Source organism: Corvus cornix, chromosome 12 (assembly GCF_000738735.6).
Source record: "Corvus cornix cornix isolate S_Up_H32 chromosome 12, ASM73873v5, whole genome shotgun sequence".
In the NCBI taxonomy this organism is placed as follows: Eukaryota; Metazoa; Chordata; class Aves; order Passeriformes; family Corvidae; genus Corvus; species Corvus cornix.
The window spans coordinates 742,501-767,285 of record NC_046342.1 but is presented as its reverse complement, the minus strand read 5'-3'; the positions used below and the strand labels follow the sequence as shown (position 1 = coordinate 767,285).

Sequence of the window (24,785 nt, the reverse complement as noted above, 5' to 3'; positions counted from 1 at the left end):
TTAGCCAAAAAAAGTCTAAATTAGGGCTTGATGACTACTGCTCAACACAGTGCATTTCTCTACTGCAACACCTTCTAGAAATGCATTGGTTACAATTATTTAAGAGATCTAAAGGAAAACATAGTCTGCTGTCAATAACAGATCTCAAGATCTGTCCATTATTACTTTTGTCTTATTTCAAAATTTCTGGAAGGAAAAGCAGCTTCACAGGTTCAGTCAATATTTATTTTCTGCAAAGTGAAATCAAATACCATTAATGTAAACATATGTAATACATAAATATTAACTCAATCCATTAAACCTTTGTGGATAATGGCACTGAACTTATGGCAGTCGTGTCACTTGAAAAGGTTTCTTGCCAGTAGCAGAGGTTTCTAAATCAATAAACACATCTGAGAACAGAAGAACCCTTCACAATATAAAAGCACAGTACCTGAAACCAAGTGCTACAGAGAATGGTCACATGGAGCTGTTCTTTAAAACTATGTAGATTGAACAATTGCCACTAAAACTCCCTCTAAAAAAATAAAATCATTTGTTAATAACTTCTATTACCTAAAGTTAGGTATATCATGCCAGGTAGCACAAAATACAGTAGCTGGAAAATGCAAAATAATTTGGTAGGCCCATCTAATGCTTCACCAGAGCTGTGTAGAAATCAAGAAGGATTCTCTGTTCCTTCTTTATTCCTTTTCCTTTTTTCTTCCAGTGCTTGTTTAAATACAGTTTTCAAGGTGTTGTAAACATATGGTCCATTCTCAGAATCGAAGCTTGTCTAATAAAAGAGAGAAGTTTCAGTTCAGTTGTTAAATAGATGTCATACAGCAAAATTCAAAGTAGATGCACAACATTAAAAAAAAAAAGAGCTTTGAGATTTATCAAAGAAAATACGTGGTTTTGAGGGAGTGCTTAATGGTAAGTGTTTTCAGTTTTATACTAACTAGACATTAAAATAAACCAGAAGAAGAAGAAATTTAGAGATTGTTTTAACAGGCAGCTTTACAAAAGATGAGGAAGCAGCATGGTGAACATTCTGTTCAAGTTCAGATTTCATTGGCTGAATCTGAGAAGAAATCTGAGCTGAGCAATAGCTTCACCTGTCACTGTTATTAAATGAGCCCAAAGCAAAAATTAGTTATTCACATCCTGTGGTACAGGCCTGGAATGTAACTGACTTGCAGTATAATTTCAGAAAATGATTTAATTGGATGGAAAGACTTCATGTGGTACAGAATTTACCAAAGCCTTTGGTAAGCTACTCCCAGTGATCAGTCAGTGTCACCCCTTTCCCTAATTTGAAGATGTCCATGAACTGGCAGTGATCCAGAAATAGAAAAATGAGACTCCAGGATTAAGGCTGTAGTAACAGAATTTAATTTTATTGAGAATATTTCCAACTCTCTATGTATGTGATTACTGTAAAATGTAAACTCTGAAATAAATAAGCTTCACACTGTGAAGTGTGAAGGAATTACTGTGGCCTTTCTCACAGAGGCCTCCCTCTGCTGACGGATTCACCTTTCATGATTTAAACCAAGTAAATACAATATCACAGACAGTTATTTAGGATCACTTGCCTTGGTGAAAGCTTTAATAGCACGAGCAAGTAAGGCCTCCTCCACATCAGCTGGCAGCACTTGCAGGTTCACTACACAGTGTAAAATACAAAGGATAGTCTGACACTGTTCCTGGTGGGTAAAAGGAACAGCAGCTCATTAGAAAAAATATTTCCATGAAAAGCATTTCAGCAGTCAGGTTTTGTTAACTGCTGTTTGAACATCAGGTTGTGCCTTCCTGTACTGAAACCTTTAGGTGCAGGAGTTGGTGGAGAATTCCCACCAGCCTAAAGAGCCTCTGCATAATTATTTCAGTCACAATGGGAAAACTCTTCTCCTGAGTACCACAAACTGCTGTGGGAATTCCTCAGAATTTCTGGGAATTTCAAGATCCCCTCCATGAACAGTACCCTTCTTGTGAACTGGCACAGGGAAGGTGAGATTTGATCTTTTCAGCCCCAAATGCTGTGCATGTTCAGGGCTCTTTTCCCCATCTTGCACCTCTTTCTGTCCTTCCAAGTCTCTGTCACCACTGGAAGCTGGCAGAGAGACACCTGAGCAGTGCTTGCAAGGAGGAATAAAGGGAGGAACAGATCTTTGTGGCTGCTCCTTCCCATCTCTTTTCCAGCTTAATTAAGGGGCTGGAGCATGTGTCACACAAGCAGCCTGCTCTACGTAACTCTGTTTTGAGCAAGACACTTGGACTAGAAGATATCCAGAGGTCCAGCCAACACAGCTATTGTGGGATTCTGAATTAATATAGGATAAGGATATTTTTAAAAAAATGTTCCTTTCCCATTCATTTATAACAGGTGTCAAGCAGTTTTTATGTAATATGAAAAGAAAGTTAAATCTGATTAAGTGGAAGAACACTTCAGGAAGAAACATAATGTTTTCAGATGAACTTGGGAATTCTGAACATCATGTCATGAAGATCGAGACTGCACATGAAGTTCTGACCACCTATTAATCAGAAGTTGTATTTTTGAGTGTCTGGGGCCTCTATTTTCTTCATAAATACCTGGGAAACAAGGAGTTCCCAGAGAGTTAGGAAATTTGTATAATTAAGAGACCAAGAATGAAGAATTTTATTTATTTTTTTCATCTACTGTGTATCTAACCTTTGGGGAAAGCACAGTTGAACAACTGGGATCAAAAGTAACTGGTTTGCATAGGGATTTCAGAATACAGGTGGCCACAGTTCTGACTTCTGTAAGAATTAGGCCTGGCTTCTGATTCTCTGAATTAGCAAATTCGTCCTATTCCTTGCCCCAGCTCTCCCACAGCTGCCAGGTTGAGATGTTTGCACAGCAAATGGGACAACCATGAAGTGCAGCTGCCAGGTGGGACATAACAAAAGCCACCACGGAGTCACAAAGGTTTCTCATCTTTGCCTCCAGATCTCCAGCTGCAGGATGTGCAGGGAAATGTGCTGCAGTTGAGCTGCTGCTGAGTGGTGTTCCAAGGCTCTGTCTGGTATTTTTCTTGTCATATGCATTGCTGTGGTATTGATTGTGACAACATAGCATTGAGTGACAACTTATACAATTCGATACAGAATGAATTCTCATTCTGATTTTGCAAGAGATTGAAGTGGCTTTTTTCAAGTGCAATTCCCTTGCCTAAAGTTAAAGAATGAATTGTCAGATCCAATATGTACCTTTCTCAGCAAGTAGAGTGCATCCTGGGATTCTGTGCAATTTTTTGCCAGCATGTCAATATCATCTTTGGATATAATAGGTTCTTTCAGCTGCTCTATCCACGACCACATCAAGCTGCAGAGGATAAAAGGATCTCTCTCGGTGCAGATTTTATCCCAAGCTCCATCTCGAGAATTCAGTTCTTTCTTAAAACAAAAAAAAACCAAAACAAATCTGAAAATGCATCATCTATTTACCTTTGCCAGTATTCTCTTTGATTGTAGCAGTACTTGGCTGCTTATGTTCCAACAAAAAACACTTAGGAGTTATCAAAAAAATTTGTATTTTTTTCTGGAGTATCAACATTAATCAGCAGTAATACAAGTGATTCTTTAAAACAGAAGGATGATATAAGCAGTGCAGCTGAGAACCTCCCAATACTCCACCAGAATACGTAAACCAGCTTTGCACTCCAGCTTCAAAGCAAATGTTGCTAAGAGGATTTGGGTTTGAGGATAAGCAATTAAGTTTCTACTAAATTCTTTTTCTTTTACTCATGAATCCTCTGATCAGTTCTGAGAAAGCACTGATGATAACCAACTCAAACCCTTAAAACCTGTACTACTTCTGTGCCACCAGCAGCCATGCTACAACCAGAGATAATGCCATCAATTTCCCCCAGTCAGGAAAATTAACATAACCAGAACCTCCACCCTCCTGCTAGAGACCAGAATTTGCAGGTGCATTTTGCCAGCCTGTGCAAGAACTGACCCATAACTGACAAGTACAATCATTTAGTGGACCTCGTATAAACTGCTATCCCAATGTGCTATTTCAAAGCTCCACGTGGCATTTTTGCCATTCCAGGAACTCACTGAGGTGAAATGTGCAGAGCCCATAGCATGGAATTGCGTTAAAAATTACCTGCCACATTTCTACCTTCTGCTTCACTTCATCCTCTCCCAGAAATTCATTTATATCTGCAAGTGCTTTGGCTGCCAAAACCCTTCGGGCTTCCAAACTTAACTCCGACTGCACAACAATGTGTGGAATTGTCTCTGACACATGTCTGCTACCTTGGCTTTCATATCCAATGGAAAAGTTCACTTTGGAAGAGGAAGAAGAGGAGTCAGAGTCCTCAGAGAGATAGACTCTTCTGCCATATATATTGGTCTTGTGGTCCTTCCTATGACCAGTCTCGTTGGCAAAGTTGTGCCTCGACACCCCGGTTTCCTTGGGATTGTGGATGGATGTGAGGCCTGAGGAAAAGGTCCTGCTGCGTTGTATTTCTTTGGTAGAATTCCTTCTGTGATAAAGTGAGGAGCCATCCTTCCGTCCATCCAAACTGAATTTCCCTTGACTCCAGAACGTGCACGTGTTATGCACTAATGCTTCTTTGTTTAACTCCAGCTGTGGCTTTGCTTCACCTGTGGCAGAACATTCCTCCCCACTGTTCTCCTTCTGTTTGTTGTTCACTAAGATCTGAGCAGGCACTGTCCAGACAGTGTCATCCTGTTCCAAGAGAAACCCAGTTCTCCTGAGATCTGACTCACTGTAGCTCAGACGCCTTCTCAGATGAGTAAGAGGCTGAAGGCATTCGACATTCCTTCTTCTACAAAAAGAGTCACATTCATGTCCCAGGGAGAAGGGACAGTCCTGGCTTTCGAGAGCGGAGGAGTGGGTGTGGGACGAGTCCGACGTGTCGCTGTCCTGCCTGGCCAGCTCCCGCTCGAGCTCCGTGGACGCCAGCTGGGACACGGTCTTCTCAATCTCAGCTGAGAGGTCTGGGATGTCCAGCAGCTCTGCCTCTATCACCTGTCTGTTTTCAGCCAGGTCCAGCAGCAGCTTGCACACCAGGTGGATGAGTTTTGGCACGTGTTTGAGGTGCCTGCTCTCATAGCCGTGGAGCAGGTGCCTCTGGCGGGTCAGGTACTGTGACAGGGTCACCGCGTGCGCCTTGGGCTCGCAGCAGGCGAAGACATTGCGCAGGGGGACCAGGAACTGGGAGAACTCCCTGACACACAGTAACTGCCCCCGGGTCTGGATGGAGTTGGGCCTTTTTGCTCTGACAAACAGAATTGCTTGGTCAGCACTCATTCTTGTGGCAAAAACTAAGTAGCAAGCTATTAGAACACCTGGAAAATACAAAGACAGGATTAGTTGAGGAACTGTCAGACTAAAACAAATACTCAGTGGAAATATGGGATAGAAATTAATATAGGTGAAGACACAGTGTCCTCTTATTACATGATGCTGTTACTTAAATGTAATTGCATGTGCAGAACCACCAGACAGTGAAGCCCTTCTCACTGCACTGCAGTGGGAGCTCACCACAGCCTCTCCAGGAGCTCCACCATTCGCAAACACAGGAGCAATGGGGCTTCTATGGGGAGGGCACAACCAAAACGGACTTGAAAGGAGCAAATTAAATCTTAGGTGCTCCACCAAATCTACCTTGTCCAACAGTGAGTGGCACGTTTGTGAATGTGTAATAAATACTAGACAATGAAAGTGTACCAGGAGAATCTTTCCCCACCAAAAGCAACTGTCACATTTGAATGTAATGGAACCATTATACAGATTAAAAACTTCTCTAACCTTACAGGTCTTTGGTTTTAATATACTAAAACTGATCTCCTCTAGCCATTGAGGACATTTGGACAAAGTAGTTCAGCACTTTTGACCATTTTATAGAGGTACATCTTGCAACGATGTAGAATGTAGCCCAGTTCTGAACAGTTTATAAGCAGAGAGGGTTGGAATTTCTAGAGGAACCCTTGTGCTGCTCCTGCATGGGGCACGTACCTGTCCTCCCAAGTCCTGCGTGGCAGTGAACAGCCACCCTCCCCTCCTGCAGGGCGAAAGCCATCACTTTCACCATGTCAAGGATAGTCGTGAGAGATGCCACTCCATAATCCTTCCATCCAAAATTATAAAAATAAACTAAAATAAAAAGAGAGACAGTGATTTTCTGCCACACCGAATGTGAAATGTGTAGCTCTATATGCAGAGTAGAGATTACTAATAAGAAATTATAGTACTAAAATTACATAATGGAGCTTAAAATCTCACTAGACCTTGGTTGCAAGAGATTATTTTCCCATTTCAGTGTATGCTTGCTATTGAAATTTGATAGATACATGAAGCTAGCAAAGATTTGTCAAACTCAAGTTTAGCTAGAATGTAAAAGGTGTAACAAAACAGTGACTCATGCAAAATTACCAAGCTATATATAGGAAGAGGGTAATTTTTTCTTTTCAGAAATAAAAGCACTTCTTCAGTCAACAGCTGCTTCCTATGGAGAGGAACTTTCTTTTCTCACCATAATATGAAAATACAAAACCACTGTCAGTAGCAGTGTCCCCACATGAAATAACCTTTTATAGGGTAGATACGAAAACATGAGTGTACCAGAATTTGACACACCCTTCGTGGTTCAGATATTTGTGAATGCAGAAGAAAAAGAAAAATGTAACTGTTGCCTGCCCTTTTTTCTAAACACCTGAACACAAACCTCCATCTCTCTCTGCATAATACACAATCTTCAATAATATGTTGCTTGCTCTTTATTTTATTTGCCAGGTTTCACATCTACATCCCATTTTGTGCAATATTTCTTACACAGCTGCGTTTAACTCACAGGAATTCAAGTAAAAATATCCTTAAATGCCAAACTCAATAATTAATGAGGAACAGCAGCAGGAGGGAACTTACTGCCAGCCTCCATGAAAGCCTCAGGAAGGTAGGTGAAGCCGCTCTCCTGCTCCAGGGGGTTCCCACAGCTCGCGTGCTCCCCAGGACGCTGAAGGTTAATTACGGTTTTTATGGCACATCTTAAGGAAGGAATAGATGAGTCAAAGTATTACATGCAGCCAAAATCTCATTATCCCTTATTTTCTGAAACATACGTTTATTCTTAGTGGAGAATAAATCTTTACCTGTAGAGCGTTAAAATGAAAGGATCTTTATCAACAATCCAAATCTATGTTGAAAGAGAAAACGGATCAGGAATTACACCAGTAATACTTACAATAAATAATGACTAAATTTGTTACCTTTCAAACTGCTCAATAATGTTGTACTTTTCAATTAATTCTGTCGAGGGTCGAGCCATAGCCAGAATGTTATCTGTTATCCTGAGAAATTAGAAAAGTAGATAATAATGTTATCATGAATCATTTCCTGGGTATGAGTCTTCCAAAATAAGAATACCATTATATTCAAGAAAGAGAGAAATAACCTTGCTGACTAATTAGAAATTACTTTTTAAAAATTCTACTATGCCACAGTGTTCATGATGAATCTTATTAAACTGATACAGGTAGAATATTATCAAAAGACAATTACTGGAACTACTTAAATGCCAGGACATAAGTAAAAATTCCTTTGAATAGAAATCTGGACCCAGATCCCTGTTTGTCCCTCCAAGGTTTGTAAATGCTGTTCAAGCATTTGCTGTTAGGAAAAACAGTAAGAACGTAAGAATACATTTCATGTGACTCTTGCTGCACATGAACATCCTTCTGAACACATGCCCACATTATTTCATCTGCAGCAAATGCTTTTACTTTTCAATTCTATTATTAACACGTTTAATTAATTTGCATCCTAATCCTTAGTAGCCCAGAACAGCTTTTTTATAATTCATGACTGATAAGTATTTATTCTTTTGGACGTGAACCAAACTCAGTGTAAGTCAACAGAAACCTTTCATCGTCTTTCCTGGGCTGTGTACAACAGCCACTACGTCAAGTTCTAATTCCAAATCAAATTCTCATTATGCTTTACACTTAGCAGCTGATTTAAAAAAAAAAAAAGCCCAGCTATTTTGCTGTGTTGAGCTGCTCACCAGGAGGAGTAGAGCCCCTTGACAGCCTGCTCGTGCTCGGCCCAGCGCGCCGGGTTCTCGTACCTGCAGGCGCGGCCGCCGCAGGCCATGGAGCACTGCATGTGCCCGGGGATGACGTGGCGCAGCCGCTCCCCCACCTTCGTGTACTTGGCCGTGGGGCGCCTGGAGCTCCCTGCGACACAAGAGCCACGTTAGCGAGGGAGCTCCCTACAGCCCCTCCACCTGAACAGTGCCGGTTCAGCCTCATGGGGAACTGCGAACACCGCAAATACATGCAATATGCATTTCAGGCTCATTGTTCAAGTAAGGATTCCGAGGGGGAAAAATTGTTTGCACTACTGCCAGTTATTTTTTATGATGAAGTTAGACGTGGGTGACATCCCATGCAGCTGCAAAAAGTCACAGTCCTCTTCAACCTGAAATCCAAAACAGTTAACCATATCCTTGGTGTATACATGAATGTGTGCTCTGTTCTACCTGTTGTTTGTAACTGAGCTGTTAGAGTAAAAAGCATGTATTGACATTTGAATAAGAAAACAATGAACAAAATGTAGAATACAAAATACAGGAAGAAAATTAAACCCCACTATTTTATCCACACATAAAAAATACAGCTAACAGAACAAAAGTATAGTAATACCGAGAAAATACCCAGAACTGCCAACAGTCTCAATGAAAAGTACTTTACTTTTTTTTTCAGGAAAAGTTGCATCCAGCTCCTCGGGGCTGAGCGACGACAGAGCCACCATGACCCGGTGCGTGGACGAGGAGAGCAGCTCTACCACGGAGCTGCGGCGCCGCTGGCTCAGGCGGAGAAGGGGATCGGAGGAGGAATGCCTCCGCCCCTGGAAGAAATGGCTAAAGATGCTGACGGCCGAGCGCCTGCGGGGGGAAGGCTGCATGGCTGTCCGGACCCAGCTCCGCCCGGCGCCGCTGCCCGCGGCGCTCTGAGCGGAGGGGAAGTTGCTCAGCGCTGAAGTTGCGGGGAGCGGAGCATCCCCGAGCGCGCTCCGGCAGCTGGTCCCCCGGGCTGAGCTGTCGCCATGGTAACGGAGGATGCAGGCGCTGCTCTCAGCCAGCCCCGGGCTGCTCCCTTCCACAGGGATTGCGTCTGCTTGGGACAAACTGTTCCGCCGCTTGATGAAAATAGTTGCATTTCAAGTAGGTAATTTTCAAAACGCGCTGGGAACAACCAAAATATTTTTCATAAACAATGGGAGTATTTAGTTCCTGCTCAATAACAGGCATTCAGAACTCACTAAGACACAAAATACTCGATTCAACAGAACAATCAAAATGTAGCTGGAGGCTCTGCCTCCTGAGAGATCTGTAAGGAAGTACATTATACTCCCCCACCTCTTGGTTCTTCATTCCACAACCACCTCTCCTCCTCCACTTCGCTGCTCCAAAATGCATCATTAGCTGCGTAATGATTGGGATTAGTGTGTTCCTGCTGAAATGCTTCAGTACATGATGAATTGTAGACTGTTTGCCTGGACCATTCACATCTTCTAACAAAACACAATTTGTTATTCCAAACAAAAGGCTGATTTTTTTTCTTCAGGGCACAGCTTTTTTATGAAGCAAAGCTGTTAACCCTGCAGCCTGAGAGAAGGCAGCTCATGTGGAGGAGAAGGTGTGTCAGCTGAGTGCTTCAGGCTTCTGAAGGTAGGTATGAGGTGGCAAATTGCCTCCCACTTTGCTTCCAGTGTGCTAAGCAGGAGAATGAGGTGGCCAGGAAGATTGCAGCACTCAGAAAAGCAACTGTGTGAAGAATGGATTATATTGATGTAAAAAGCCTCGGTCATCCCAGTATCTCTACATTAGACTGTATGGAAAGAGGAAGGCTGGGGAGATCAAGAAAATCCACTTTAACTTCGTCAATAAACAAATTAATCCCATTTCATTTTCCTAAAATACAAAGTATTGTCAGTTCTGTGTTTCTTCTTGTACTACAAAACTTGTACAGAGGAATTTGCATAAGAGGAAGCTCCCTGTCTTCTTCTGGGACAAATTCACCAGGCAAAAATCTGCTGCTTCTAGACAGTGACAGCACTTGAGGGCCTGAACTTTGACTGCTGCTCCCCAGCTCTTACAGAGACGTGGCAACATTTGCAGTGGGTACCAGGCTTGAAACATCAGCAGCAGTATCTTGTGAGGAAAGGAAAATGTTCAAAACCTTGACTCTTCATTCATCAGTGAATCATTGATGAAACAAGTAATATCAACAGGTGAGGAAACATGTAAATATGCTTTTATTTTGGGCATTGGGTGGAAGAGAAAGGAGATGAAAAAGGCTATTTCAAGTGCTACCTGTATCCAAGAAATGTGAAAAATATTTTCTAATTAACTATATTCCTTTCTTATATTTAATTATTTTTCTCTTTCTCTTCCCAGAAACTTCTTTTCAGTATATATCAAATGATAATGGAGCCAGAAATGAGGAAAATAAAATGCTGCACATCATTATTTTCCTACTGAACCTAGCAGGTTTGCAAACAAGCACTCACCCAAAACGGTAAGAAAGAATTGCATCCTGTAAAAGTTTAAATAATTAGAAAGGGGAGTTTTGTTGAAGGCAGGTTTGTATTTTCAGAGAGCTAGGCAGTTTCTCAACACAAAAATGGCATCGTTTCTTCCATCACGAGATCTGACAAAATGAAAATTACAGAAAAGATCAACCTATTATCACCACAACATGTTGATGAAATAATGCAGTTTGGTTTTGTTGTAGACATTTAAGTTTATAAACATGGATAATATTTCTGAGGGTTTTTTAAATTTTCTGTGGATTTTTTTCCAGAATTGGTCTAAGCATTTATTGTGAATGCACATCAGAGACAAATTCTTACCTGAATTCATATTTGCCAAATACACACTGCTCTCTATCAGCGAGGAGTATGGTAGTTCATTTTGCAGCAAAACTCCTGCAGCCATTGCAGTACCTGTTGAAACAATAAAATATTCACTGAATCTACAACAGAAGCTCAAAAAATGCAAAATAAAGCCAAGTATCTGGCACCTGGTGATGGAGTCATTCAAGATTTGGGCAGTCAGGCATGGGCTGGTACTTGGTAAGACAGATTGTCTACAATCCACGTGCCCTGTCTGCTCTCTTCCCTCCACTCCTGGGGTTTGAAATCACATCTGTGATGATACTTCTCTAACAAGGAAACTGAACCCAGGAGTGTCTCTAAGCAGAAGACAGATTTCTCTAATGTTATTGCTAATACAAGGTAGGTCCTGCTCTGAAGACCTTCTATCTGACAGAAAGATAAAGGGAAGCTGTAAATATGGACACAATAATCAGTCACTGTGATGGTTAAATAAACTCTTTACATGGCTCTTGAGTGGAAATTCTTACTCAGTATAAGATCACCATTCTGTTTCTCTTATCTCTATAGGAAAATAGCTGCAAGCATAACAAAAAAAAAGGTTTTTTGTACCAAACTAAGTACATCTGCTGTATCGTTAACTATAGAAACTTTGCTAAATAGACAAACCTTGGGTTCCCAAATCTACAAAACCAGTATTAGGATTCAGCAGCATAAATAGGGTTTTAAAAGACAGTTTGCTAAAAAAATACATTAAAAAATAGAAGAGTCTTGTAGGGATTAGGTGATACAACAGGCCTGTGTGGTGCTAACTGTTTGCTGTTCGTTGTCCAGCTTTTATCTCTAATTCTGCATAATTATTTTTGTAGTAAGTATTTAAACAAACTTTATTCATTCAGATATTACATTATCTACCACATATTTGAATAAATTATTCTTCCAACAATGCTAATGGACTTTATTCCACAAAGTCACCCAGTACAGCTCTGTTCTTTTCAAGATGCCTAATGGTGGGAACAGATCACAGATCCCCATTAAGAACCCTTTCATAGTGCTGCACCAGTCCTCTCAAAGGGATGAGAATTACATTTGTCAGTGAAAGACAGAGAGCCTTCTGAAACTTCAGAGATGCTCAGAAATGTATTTCTAATGTAAGTACATTAAGAAGAATATGAATTAAGAATACTCTAGATAAAGATTAAAAGAGTATCTGGAGTGTTTTCTACTCAGCTACTTGACCATCTGACTCTGTATTCTGAAAAGTCAATCTTTTAATAAAGTACCTTCATATAATTGCATTCTATTTGGAGAAGCTTCAAAACCTCTATTTTTTCTTCAATGGGCTTTGAAATCAGTAAGTGATGGCTTCCATTATCAGAGGAAACTTTGTACCTAAATAAATAACTTGATTTTATCCCCAGAATTTCTTTTTTAGAGTTAATAGTGCTGGATTAACAAAAATTGTTGGTTTCTATTTCTCAGAAATTTCTCCAAAATTCTTAATAGCTTGTCCAGATAACATTTGAAAAAGATATCTCATCACATGGACAGCAGAATCACCACCACTATGACTATTTAGTTTTCCTATCTCCTTGGACTCAAGAGATTAAAAAAGAAAAAAAAAAAAAAAAAAGAGAAAAAATATCAGGGATATTTCTATCATCTAAAATTATTTTCCTTTTTTTTACTCAGGAATCAGGCTGATAAGAACTCTTAACTGGAAAGGGATGAGATGGAGGTTAGTGCAGAAGACAATATACCTAGAGTATTACAAAATACTAGCAAGATTCTTCTAAGTGGCAGAGGTGAGCTATGTGTTTCTTTCTTGTCTAACCAATTTTATTTCATTTATACACCAAATCCATAATTCCTGCGCTGCCCAACTGACTTGAATATTTTGTCTGTGCCTTTCAGTTTGCTAAACTTGACTGACAGCTGTTAAATTGCACTCCCTCAAACAGATGTAATGCGGTAATTTGGCACAGCTCAGTGCTGATGTTCCTAGAGAGGGGCATTACGTTTCTGCACCGATAAAAAGGGTGTAGAAGTAAAAATAGTGCTTAGGTAAAAGCAACAGCTCTCTCCTGCATCATCTCTGTACCAGATATTCACATTTTAAAGACATTCTTCAGCATTTTGCTCATCCCGTGAACGCTCGGTGGCTGCGGAAGGCACAGCCCGGAGCGTTATTCCAGGTCACGGTGCCCGTGAGCTGCCTGGGGGATCCGAGTCACGTACCTTGTGGCAATCACCATATCGCCTTAATCAGCTCTGCTGCTTTATCTCAGCCGTGCATTCCTATTGCCATGACAGCAGAGAGGCCGCCCTTTAATCCCGGCTCCCCGAGCGAGAGGAGAGGAGCGGTGTCTCCCTGCGGTGAGGTTCCATCGCTGTTCCAGCACAGGCAGCGCTGCCATCCAGCGAGCGGGAACAGCCCGGCTCCTGACACCAAACACCGGGAAATGTGGCTGTGCTGTCGGCCGGCAGGAGGGAAGAGCAGGACCACACTGCCCAAGGAACCTCCTGGAATCCTGATGCCAAGCGCTCGGGGTATCTCAGGAGGTGCCTCCAGGCGTGGGTTTGATCCGTGGTTTGATGTCTGTAGGCAGTTTTGAGTCGCCTTTTCTTTTCCCCCGCTTTTGAGCTGAACAATTCCTACCAGAAGGGATTTTTGTTTCCTGTTGCACTCGATTCACGTATTGCATTTGGTAACACGACAGCTGCCGAGTCCCACTCGCTGCTTCACACATGCAGGGGTGGCTTTCCTGCAGAGGAAGCAGTGTGGGCACCTCGTGCCGCTGGGGGTGAGCTCGCTCCGGGCAGCCACCTTCTCCTAAGCAGTGAAGCCTCTTGCCCACGGCCATTCCCTCTGGAATAAAGGCACTTCTCTTTGTAAGGTCGCAGGTGGAGCAGTAGAGTGCCACGCAGGCAGCGGAACATCAGGGACATCAGGGATCCCAAGGAGCAGGTTCCATGCTCCTTCCAAGGGCTGCCTTCCACAGGCAGTACTCCTCACTGGCTCTCAGGAGCCAGCAAATTAACAACTCTGCCTTGTCACAAAAAAAGATTCCTTTCTGGTATTTTGGGATCTGGAAACCAGTGGCTTCCAGTGACTGGGCTGAATTTTTGCTCCAGACTGAAATGAAAGGAGCAATGTCCAATATTGCAGCAGCCAGAAAACAACTATACAGCCAAAAAGCGAGGAGACAAGAAGATGCTGGTCTTGCTCTATCTCAGCAATTAGGATGGTTATTTAATGAATGCAATTACTATCTTTTAGTTCAGAACACGTTTTCAGACAGAGAGAAGGGCTTGCATTCCCAGCTGGAAGGATTCCAGTTAGGGCAGTGTAGCTGCCAGCACGGACAGTAATCCCATTGTAAGGCTGCGCCCCTGTGCACCTCTCCACTGACAGCGAGGGCCCAAATCTTTAATTCGTGTGGCTTTGCTAAAGAAGAATGCCCCAGAAGACCATACACTTAAAAAGATGTGTATGTATGTATTAACATGAAAAAATTTTAGTTCTCCATTTTAAAATATCAGTAGATGGGAAAAATTATTTTAAACCTCAAATATATTCATACAATAGAGGCAAATGCTGATGCTTAGGCCTGTCACATGAAATTTTGAGGTTATTTTTACTGTTTTCTTGTCTTCTAAAGTGAATTTGTTCTCTCCCTGTTGCAGTCACGTGTAACTAACTACCAAGCAGCCAAAATTTTAAAGGAACGTAGTCAATTCACTGCAGGTAGGGGCCAGGGCAGCTTGGTACCTAAGCACTGGGTAACACCTCTCAAATTTCCTGTGGCCTAATTCTACGAAGCTTTGCTTTTGTGAGCAGTCCCACAGAAATCAACAGAATGTCTAAATATAACATCACACGGGATAAAGTTTCACTGCCAAAATGCAAAATCCAGTAAACTGCACTAATGGAGATGTTTTAGGCAGATAACTAAAGATAACTTAGATGATTAAGACTAAGTAAAAATAGGATAGTGTAGAGAGGACTGGTTATATTTAATGAAGTGGTTAAGAGCTACTAAATTATAACTTTGTCTCTCAATTCAGGCTTTGAATCTGATGCTTTAAGATTGGCAGATCATGAGAGTTTCTAGCAAAGAATCTTCTAAATTGGCTGAGACATAGTCACAGGTACAGGAAGCACTGGTAAATGAAACTGTGTTTTAAATTACCCCAGACTATCTAATTTTAACATTGCCAGGAATAACAAAGCATTTCTAAAGGTTTGTAAAAAATTATGATAACTGGGGGTTTTTGCTAAACTTCATTATTATGATTAATGAAACAAGATGCAAAGGTTGTTGTTCTAATGCCTGTATCAGTGAAAAAGCTCACTGGTAACAGATATTTCATGAATGCTTAAGCTACACTTTAACCATAGTCTGGAAAGCAGTTTTAGCATGGAGCACACATTTCAGTAGGCACACACCTCAATTCCTGAGCTGTGTTAAAAAGCTCAATTATTTGAAATATGAAATGTTTACTACCTGTAAGCAAACGCCAAAATATTGGAAAAGCAAATGAACACATGGATGAAGGACAGAGAGAAAACTAGGTAAAAATTTTAACAAATTTTCATATAGTTTAGTTATACAGTATTTACACAGCAGAATGATACTACAGCTGCTGTAAAACTCCAGGGATTTCACTGGAACCATAACCAGAACGATTTGTTATTTCTACATGTGTTTTACCCTCTTTGGGAAAAAAATATTCCCCACATGTCTTAGCAAAAGGTGAATGTCATTTAATCATCAAGTTTGATATTTACAGAGGACTCTAACTGCTTTCATGTACAAAAGAGACAAGAGAATGTAATTCATTAAAAAGTTATGTAGGTGTTGGCTTGGTGATTCAGTGTTTGCTATTCATAGATTTTTTGACATAAATAGCAAGAAACTGCAAGCTAAACTGATGGACATGTCTCTCAATTGACTTGAGTCGTTATTTAAATCACCTCTTCCTGTGGTAGTGCTAACCCAAGAGTTAACAGAAGTTATTTTAAACTACCTTGAACAGGCTGGCAGGCAGTAATTACTAGAGAGACTTATCAAGGAGATGGCATAAAGTGAATATATTAACTGTTCTACAAACAAAAATGGTGACTCCGAGACCCTTGATCATGAATATCATGCTTACCAAGAGACTCTCAGACTCGTAACACTGACTACAGGCAGAAGAATGAAATATTGTCAGTAACTGTCAGCATTCTGACAGCACTCAGAAGTGCAAGTTTAAAAATTATCTCTGCAAGTTAGAGGAATTCTTTTTAAATCTAATACAGTCAACACCATAGTAAATTTACATGAGTTTTAATAGTTTTAATAATTTCAGTGCAACACCTTACCTGTTACCCTGCAAAAAGAATGAGTGAGAGCTGATCCCTTCATTGTTGCAGTATCAGCCACAAGAAACACGTTGTAGGGGAGTCACGTTTTACAGAGGAGAAGCTGAATGAATTCCCATGGTGTTTCCTGTGGCTAATCCGATCGGGGATGGTAATCTGGGAGGAGCCAGCAACGATCTTTTCTTAACCTAAGGCTGTGCGGGGAGTGCCTCGGGGACTATGCAGATAATCATCCCTAAACTGCTTTCTGCGTCTGCCCGGCCTTTGAAGGGATTGAGGCAAACAGGCCACAGCAGCCTCATGTTTTAATAACTGAATCTTCCAGCTCTGCTCATCCTGTTCACCTCATTTCCTGTTATTAACGAGTAAATATATATTTATTTGTGTGTGTCTACATGCATCACACAAGTAAACACAGAGCTATAGAGATAATTTTGTGAAGTGAGATTAATAACAGTTAAACTGATACATTGATTTTGAAATGCCATGAAAAGAGAATTAGATAGAAATGTTCCATTGTTATCTGGACATATCATTGTTATCTGCACAAAATATTTTTTCTCACCCGGTAAAAGCACAGAATGTCACTGAAGTATTTTCAGCAAGTATAAATTAACTGCATTTAAAGTAATATCTCAAAACCTAAAAAAAAAAGTAGGTAAATATATTATAGGTAGGTAAATATAAGATATTATAGTAGGCAAATATAAGTATATATATAAGTAAAATATAATCAACTGTAATCAACGAAAAAATCAAAGATTTTGTTGATTTAAGTAAATACTAGATAAGTAAAAAATGTAAATAAAATAGAATATCTTATTCTATTTTTAAAATAGATCTTATCTCCAAATCAAGTTCAAGCACTGACAAAAAAAAGAGCTTTCATTTATTCCCATCACTTCCCTGCATGTTTTGTTAAAAAGTCCCTACCATTAATGAAGCTAGGGATTGATTAAAAATACCTCCCAATTATTTAGAAACAAAGTATCCTTAAAATTACACATAGAGCTTCTTAGTATACAAGAAAATCACATGCACGAACTGAAGTGTATCCAGCCATTTCAGTAAACAAACATCACTTTTCTATACAGGTATGGAGTTTGCCCAGAGCAGCTGTGGCTGCCCCATCCATGGCAGTGTCCCGGGCCAGGTTGGGCGGGGCTTGGAGCAAACTGGGAGAGTGGAAGGTGTCCCTCTCCATGGCAGGGGGTGGAATGGGATGAACCTTAAGGTCTCTTCCAACCCAAACTGTTCTGTGATTCTAAGTTTGGGGGGGGGGAAGAAATTGTGACTTCAAAAGATTTGTACACAATTTGGGAAAAGCCACTAAGATACCTTGGCTACTAAAAAGTCTGAAAAGATTGAGGAGCCTCAAATCCTCCTTTGCACACCTTTCTTTGGTGTGTTGGTAGAAGTGTCAACTCCAAAGGGGCCAAGCACCCACAGCTTCCCCAGTCTGCAGCTGCAACTGGGGGGTTTAAAACCTCCAAAAATTGATCCATGTGGGTTCCCTGGGTGCCAAGAGCTGGTGTCCAGTGCCACTGCTCCAGCAGCCCTGCTCAGGGCCAGGGAGGCTGGCACACTGACTCACTCACTCGGGTGCTGGTGAGAGCAGACCCCGACAGAGGCCCAGCAGAACAGTGCTGACTTCCTGGGAATTACAGACCTTCAGCGGGAATCTGTACTGGAAATGCAGGGTAGAAAGAATCAGAGGTCAGCTATAATGAAATATATATTATACAATGAAATAAATCCACTCTTTGCATTTCAGCTGTGGTCTGATGGTTGCCCTTGGTTACCTGCCTGGGTCAATTCACACAAGGAACAGCCCCACAGCAGCACTCCTTGGTTTCATATTGTTCAGTCACTACAGAAGTGGCTCTAGGAATCTGAATCTGCAAATTATGAGTAAAGGGACACATGTATTTTCCAAGTGTCAGCACACAAAAATGTGTTAACAAATGGAGCATCTGGCAAAACATTTTGTAGGAGGAACTGGAGGAAGCTGGCATGATTTTAGTTGACTAAAGAACAAAGAGCAGCTTCAGAAAACTAATAAATATTAATTAAATTCTTAATATAACCATACTCTTTGGGGGAAGTTCTGAACGTTCACATTTGAGAAGCTGTCACTGACATACCTAAGTTTTATTTCCATGTGGATAATATAACGCTGTTCACCTATCTGATTCCAGAGGGGTGCTAATTCCTGGAGGGACAGGTAAGGTATTACAATGCTCTGCTGAATCCACTTGTAGGTGTCAGAGCTCTGCTGGCTGCCCCTTGTATCTGTTCCCACATTTGTACTCCTCACTATTAATGACACTTTATTCAGCTGAGGAACTGATTTCTGCTAGTGCTTTGCAGAGTTTAGCTAATTCCAGGCACCCCTGCCAGACGTGCTTGTTCTAACAGGCCATGTCACTGTATTTTAGTCAAGACAAGGCTTTGTGATAACTGAGGGTGACTTTTGGGAGAATTAACCAACAGGCTGAAATAATTTGCCATTTCCAAGGAAAGAATACAGAGTAGGTGGGATGCTAATGACTAAACTAGCAATCTTCATGTCTCTAGGCTTGGCATTCTCCTGTTTCAACAAAATGAAGAATCTCTGGTCCTCTGGAAAATTCTGCTGAACTATTATTGCCATTTAAAGAAACTAACAAGCTTTCCAGGTAAGTAGAACAGGATCACTAGGCTTCTGGCAGCTTATTTCTCTTGCACTGCAGGAGCTGCTTCATGGCTACTTCACAGCAGATGTAGCAAATCCACCTGTCCGTGACCTTAGGTACAAGTTTGTCAGATTAGGCAGGCAGAAAAGTGTCCGAACTGCCTCATTAGAATTCTGACCACTGCTTGCACTGCACTGTTTTCAGGGTACACAGACAGAATCAAAACATCACACTATCCTAAAACTTAAAGCTGACTAAAACCTAAGATTCATTTTCATTTAATACAAACTGGTTTGGATTCCTAGCTGGCTTTGGGCATTTCCAGCTGCTCCTTTTGCTTTTTGCTCTTCTCATAGTTTGGATCATAAAAATCAATTAATATTGCTTTATTTTCAGCTTGTATTGAAACACTGCAGGGAAGGCTTCAGTTTTGTGTAACTTTACAACTGTATAAATGTTATTAAAGACTTTCTATAAGTTCTGCTTTTAGATATTTATATATATATATATATATATATACACACACGTATACATACAGATTCTTTTCTGTCCATTAAGCATAATGCTGTACCACCACAAATCAATCACAAAAGTAGAGTCAAAGCCTCTGGTAGACCTTGATGATACCAGCAGTATTACAGTTGTGAGAGAAATGTACACATTTAGCTGCTTAATGAGATCCCACAGCAGCAGCCCACCTGTGATCCCTGTTCTCTTTCATCATCTCTACTTCTGACAGTCTCTCTTTTCCTCTTGGTTCCACTGTTACCTAAAATTGCCAGTCAAGTACAAAATGTAGTGAAATGTTAGGTAAGCAGCAGAGTAATATGAAAATTCCAATTCAAAAGACAGTTCTAAACCTGAAGAATTGTATCAGGTGTTATTCACAGGTCATTCAATGGACTTACAGTGCAAAAGGTGACTACACACCTAGGAAAACAGTGTAGAACCACTTAAATTAGATCTAGCTATAAAAAGGAAAGCTCTGATTTATGAGACAACTACCTTCCTCCAGGTCAGATTTCCCAGTTTCTAGATAACTCCTCTCACTTACAATTTTACTGCTATTACACAAGATAAAATAGTCATAATGGTATCATTGGATTTACAACAAAGTGAAATATTTACTCAAACATGTCGAAGAAACACTTTTCAGGTCGGTTTATGCGTCCAGCCAAGCAAGTACATCATGAGAGAGGATTACATTGCTAATTTTATCTCTGAGGTGACACTCTCAGAGCAGCTGGCCCTGCAGACTGTCTCCCTCTCTTACTTCATCTTGCCTTATATATGCAGGTACTCTCTGTGTTTCACATAAACTACTGATGGAAACAAAAGATGGAAAAATCACAGAATCCCAGAATGGTTTGGGTTGGAGGGAACTTAGAGCTCATCCAGTCCCACCCCCTGCCATGGCCAGGGACACCTTCCAGTACCCCAGGTTGCTCCAACCCCCTCCAACCTGGCCTTGGGCACTTCCAGGGATGGGGCAGCCACCACCTGAATCACAACCTGAAAATGCTTTCAAGCAATACAAAAGTGCAAACACATTTATTTTGTACACATTATTTTGGGATTAAGTCCTCCACAGATGTGGAGCTCAGTGTTGCTAAGTGGGGTGAAGGACTCCCAAAAACACATCTCTGAGAAATGCAAAATCAAGAGATCTGTGTAAAGAGAAAACACTGAAGTCTAGATTATTAATATATCATGTAACCTTTAATCTTTTTGTTATCCTACTGAAGAGTACAGAGACAGTCTATTACCAAAAGCAGTAATAGCTACATCTAAAAGTTACTATTGAGTGTGTGGATTGACCTATGCATTGCGGTCCCTCAAACGGGACTGACTGAGCTGCGTTTTTCAGAATGATTAAGTGATGATTAGAGGTGGGGTACAACCACTACAAAACATGAAGACATCGCTGAGACAGGGAAAATCAGTTTCCATTGCGCTCCCCTGCTGTCATTCACGGTCCTCTCTCTCCCTGACAGCTGTGGGCCTTTGCGAAGGTAAAACGACACAGATCATTTATTAAATTAAAAGCATTTTGAGGTTGTGATTCAAGAGGTGACAGCCCCATCTCTGGAAGTTATTCAAGGCCAGGCTGAACGGGGCTTGGAGCAACCCGGTCTGGTGGAAAGTGTCCCTGCCCAGGGCAGGGTGTGGGATGGGACGCACTTTAAAGGTCCCTTTAGCCCCAACCAGCCTGGGCTGCTGTGATTCGGCTCTGTGACTATTTAGCAGCGGGTGGCAGAAGGGCTGGTGTCACCGCGCAGCCCCCGGGGGCCACGGGCGGTGCCGGGCACGGCCCGGGACAGCAGGAGGAGCCCGGAGAGCCGGGCGGGCCGCAGCGGAGTCTCTGCGAGGTAAATCCTTAGCGGAGGGGCCGGGCCGAGGCAGCGAGCGCGGGGCAGCCCGACAGCCCGGAGGAGGACGCGGGTGCCGGGGGTTCGGCCGGGGCCGGGCGCTCTGAGGGGCTCCGGGCGCTCTGAGGGGCTGTGAGCGCTGCGAGGGGCTGCGAGGGGCTGCGAGGTGCTATGAGGGGCTGCGAGCGCTGTGAGGGGCTCAGAGGGGCTGCGAGGGGCTGTGAGCGCTGCGAGGGGCGCGGGGCGCGGGCGCGGCGGGGGCGCGGACCCACCTCAGCTGCAGGGCCGCTCGCGCCGCTCCGCCGGCACCGCCCCGCAGCGCATGCGCGGGGACACGGCCAGGGGACCGGGAGGCGGGACCGGGAGAGAGCGGGACCGGGAAAGGCGGGGTCGGGAAAAGCGGGACCGGGAAAAGAGGGACCGGGAGAGAGCGGGATCGGGGAAAAGCGGGACCGGGAAAAGAGGGACCGGGAGAGAGCGGGACCGGGAAAGGCGGGGTCGGGAAAAGCGGGGTGCGGGAGAGCGCGCATGCGGGATCGGGGGACGGCAGGATCAGGGAAGCGGGAGTGGGATGCAGGGGAGGGTGGGATCGGGTTGGGGGAAGGTGGGAGCTGAGGGTCTGGGGCGGGGGTGTGTGTATATGTGTGTGTTTGCATGCCTGTGTGTTCGGGTGTGTCTGTGTGAATATTTTTACGCCGTTTTACTGACACGGTTTAATATTTAATCGTGGGCCATAGAGCTTTGGTGGTTTAAGGTCGGGAATTTAATTAAAAATGTCCAAATGACTGTGTTTTTCAGGTGAATGGTGCCTACAGGTGGAGGTGTGGTCGCATTGACACCCTGAAGGTTTCAGCTTCATCCCTCTGCACCATCCATGTGTTAACATCTCAGCAGGGGTTTTATCGAGGAGTTGCCACACAGACATTGGTCAGGGCTTTGAGAGGCTTAGCTGAAGTTTTTTGATAGGCATGAAAGGTATTTAGGTCTTGGACAGAGTGTAATAGGTTCATAATGGTTTATTTTGATACTGGAGTTGAATATACAGTTCCTGATTAAAGGAGGAGCGAGAGCCATAAACTGCTGCACACATCACAGTGCTGGGCTGAAACATCTGTCCGAGGGTCAGCAGGGTGTTCTTGGAGTGAGTGCCTGGTAACACGCTTGGGAGGTTAAGTTGTGGTTTTCACGGTACTCACAGATTTTTGGCAGTGTTCTTTGTCTGCCTCATTAGCTACATTAGTACATTAGCACCTAGAATTGGTGTCTCTAGTATATCATATCAATTACTTCAACACTATCAGGGTTTACATACTTTTAATTTACATTTTTTTAAAGGTAAGGACAGGTTTGGGAACTTTGTGGAAATGCTGAAAATAATTCTGTTGCTCCTTTATGCTAAGCAGAAGGAGGTGTCAGCATAGGAGACACAGGACTTTCTTCTTAAAATGGTCAGTCCCATTAGTACTGAAGTGTCTTAAATACATCTTGATTTTTGGCAACATAACATATTCCTACAATAATACTGATTAATAAACTAAAGATAAAGGCTGTGTGACTCTTCCTCTCCCTCTAAAACATTCAAATAGGGTTTCCCTGTGTCTGCCTATGAGAAAATGTTATTAAAATTCACAAGTTTCATTTTTTAGATGACTGCAGGGCACACATTAAGTGTTCAGTCACACAGTGAGATTTGTACCTTTGCCATCAATTATCATTCTCATGTGTTTAGGGTTTGGCTTGGGGCTGGAACGCTGTGATCGCGCCATGTGATCTGTTCCCAAAATTTGTGTTTATCGTTACATAATTACATGAATAAACAATCTTTTGCATGCTTCACAAAGAATCTGTAAAATTCAGAGAAGAAAGCACAAAGCTTTCTTTGTCTTGTTGTAAAGATGCAACCACAACGGCATGAAAATTAATGCTGGCTTTGCTCTTTTTGGTCTGAAATAAGGAAAAAGTTGAGGTTTTCACCACGTTGTGTCCTTGGTTGGGCTCGTGGTGCAGCTGCACAAGCACTTGTGCTTTGCAGTGGTGCAGAGGGGGCAAGGCTGCTTCTGTCACAAGCTGAGCATGGACAGCCCCTCAGGACCATAGCACAGAGAAATCCGTGTTCTGGAATGCTCAGAAATGTTGTACTTTGAATTATATGGGATTTTTACATCAGAGGATGAAGCAGAACCAGCAGAAAACTCACTGAGGTTGACCATGAGGTGCAGGCTCCCAGGTACAGCCAGGAAAAGGGGCTTTCCTTGGTGAGAGCAGCTCCAGGGGTGGAAAGAGGAAAAGGAGACTTCTTGCTTCCCCAGGAGGAAGTTGAGTCCGGGCTGGGGGATGATCCTAGGAGCATAAGGAGTCTCTCTAATGCTGTGGGGCCGAGCTGGAGCCTGACATAGAAGGAGTAGCTCCAGGGATGCTGAGGCTGCGGCCGCCAGCCCTGCGCAGCCCTTTGCTGGCTGGAGCTCATTTCACATCAGCCCGTGCCGCCGTGTGGCAAAGGAGCACGGTGCAGCTGCCGGCTCGGGAGCGCTTCATTCTCGTAAGGTTCTGCCCGCTTTCTGTGTTCCTTGGACTGCTGGGGCAGGGGGCAGGGTGGGTTTCATCTCCGATGTTGCTGCGCTTCGTCTCAGCAGCTCCAGGGCAGCGCGGGAGTCCCGCGGGTTCGGCGTGCTGGGGGTGCGCACTGTGATGTTATTGCAGCACAAAGTGTGCTGTGCAGCCACGTCTCCTGAGCATTTCCCGATTCCAGCCAAGCAGGTGACTGAAGAATAACTGTATGGAGATAATCCATAAAGTGGGGTATGAAGCCTTTAACCTTTTGTCTTCATTTTTTCATCCAAATTGCTCGGGGTCCTTTCCTCCCTTGCACAAGCACCAGATTTTGCAGCCTTCCAGTGCCTTAAGGGGGAGAGGGACTTTTTGTATGGGCAGATAGTGACAGAATAGGGGATAATGACTTTAAACTGTCAGAGGGCAGGTTTAGGCCAGATATAAAGAAGAAATTCTTGCATGTGAGGGTGGGGAGGCCCTGGTGCAGGGTGCCCAGAGAAGCTGTGGCTGCCCCCGGATCTCTGGCAGTGTCCAAGACCAGGTTGGATGGGGCTTGGAGCAGCCTGGGACAGTGTAAGGGGTGGAACTGGATGGGCTTTAAGCTCCCTTCCAACCCAAAGCATTCTGTGATTCCATGATTCTGTGATTTGAACACTTTATTCCACTTTTTGTTTCCTGCCACCCCACTTGCTCCCTGGGGATAGCAGCATTCTTTTCCAGCATAAACACAGCCTTTACAGAGATGATTCAGGTTTTCTCTGGGAGCCTTTCATTTGCACTGTTTATGCAGGCACATCGTGCATTGTACAATACCTCTCTTGTTTGCCATGAACATCAGCCTGATGGGAAGGCAGCAAAAGACTCCGAGGGATAATCAGCAGATGTAATGAAACAATGCCAGCAGCAGGAGAAAATAGCTGGAGAGGCTGCTCCTGGGGCTGGAC

At 42.8% G+C, this 24,785-nt stretch overlaps 1 protein-coding gene and 1 long non-coding RNA gene across 9 annotated transcripts; one reads left to right on the top strand and one right to left on the bottom strand.

Annotated features, from left to right (window-relative positions):
- Window positions 1-203: 203 nt before the first annotated feature.
- PTPDC1 (protein tyrosine phosphatase domain containing 1) lies at window positions 204-21,635 on the bottom strand. Of its 8 annotated transcripts, none has more exons than XM_039559103.1 (10): window positions 21,564-21,635; window positions 10,898-10,990; window positions 8,046-8,217; window positions 7,252-7,332; window positions 6,911-7,029; window positions 6,002-6,139; window positions 4,121-5,331; window positions 3,217-3,402; window positions 1,578-1,688; window positions 204-775 (listed from the first exon to the last, which is right to left on the bottom strand). In XM_039559103.1, the coding sequence occupies exons 2-10, from the start codon at window positions 10,980-10,982 to the stop codon at window positions 659-661; spliced, it is 2,220 nt and encodes a 739-aa protein (XP_039415037.1). In that variant the 5' UTR covers window positions 10,983-10,990; window positions 21,564-21,635; the 3' UTR covers window positions 204-658. The 8 variants fall into 8 exon arrangements, with proteins under 8 accessions (XP_039415037.1, XP_010408017.1, XP_010408015.1 ...); XM_010409715.4 differs by lacking the exon at window positions 21,564-21,635 and adding an exon at window positions 19,621-20,302; XM_010409713.4 differs by lacking the exon at window positions 21,564-21,635 and adding an exon at window positions 16,248-16,843.
- Window positions 9,236-19,634, top strand: LOC104695737. The gene is made up of 4 exons (XR_752909.3): window positions 9,236-10,276; window positions 10,443-10,563; window positions 12,572-12,684; window positions 18,825-19,634. It is a non-coding gene; the product is annotated as an uncharacterized LOC104695737 (long non-coding RNA).
- Window positions 21,636-24,785: the final 3,150 nt, after the last annotated feature.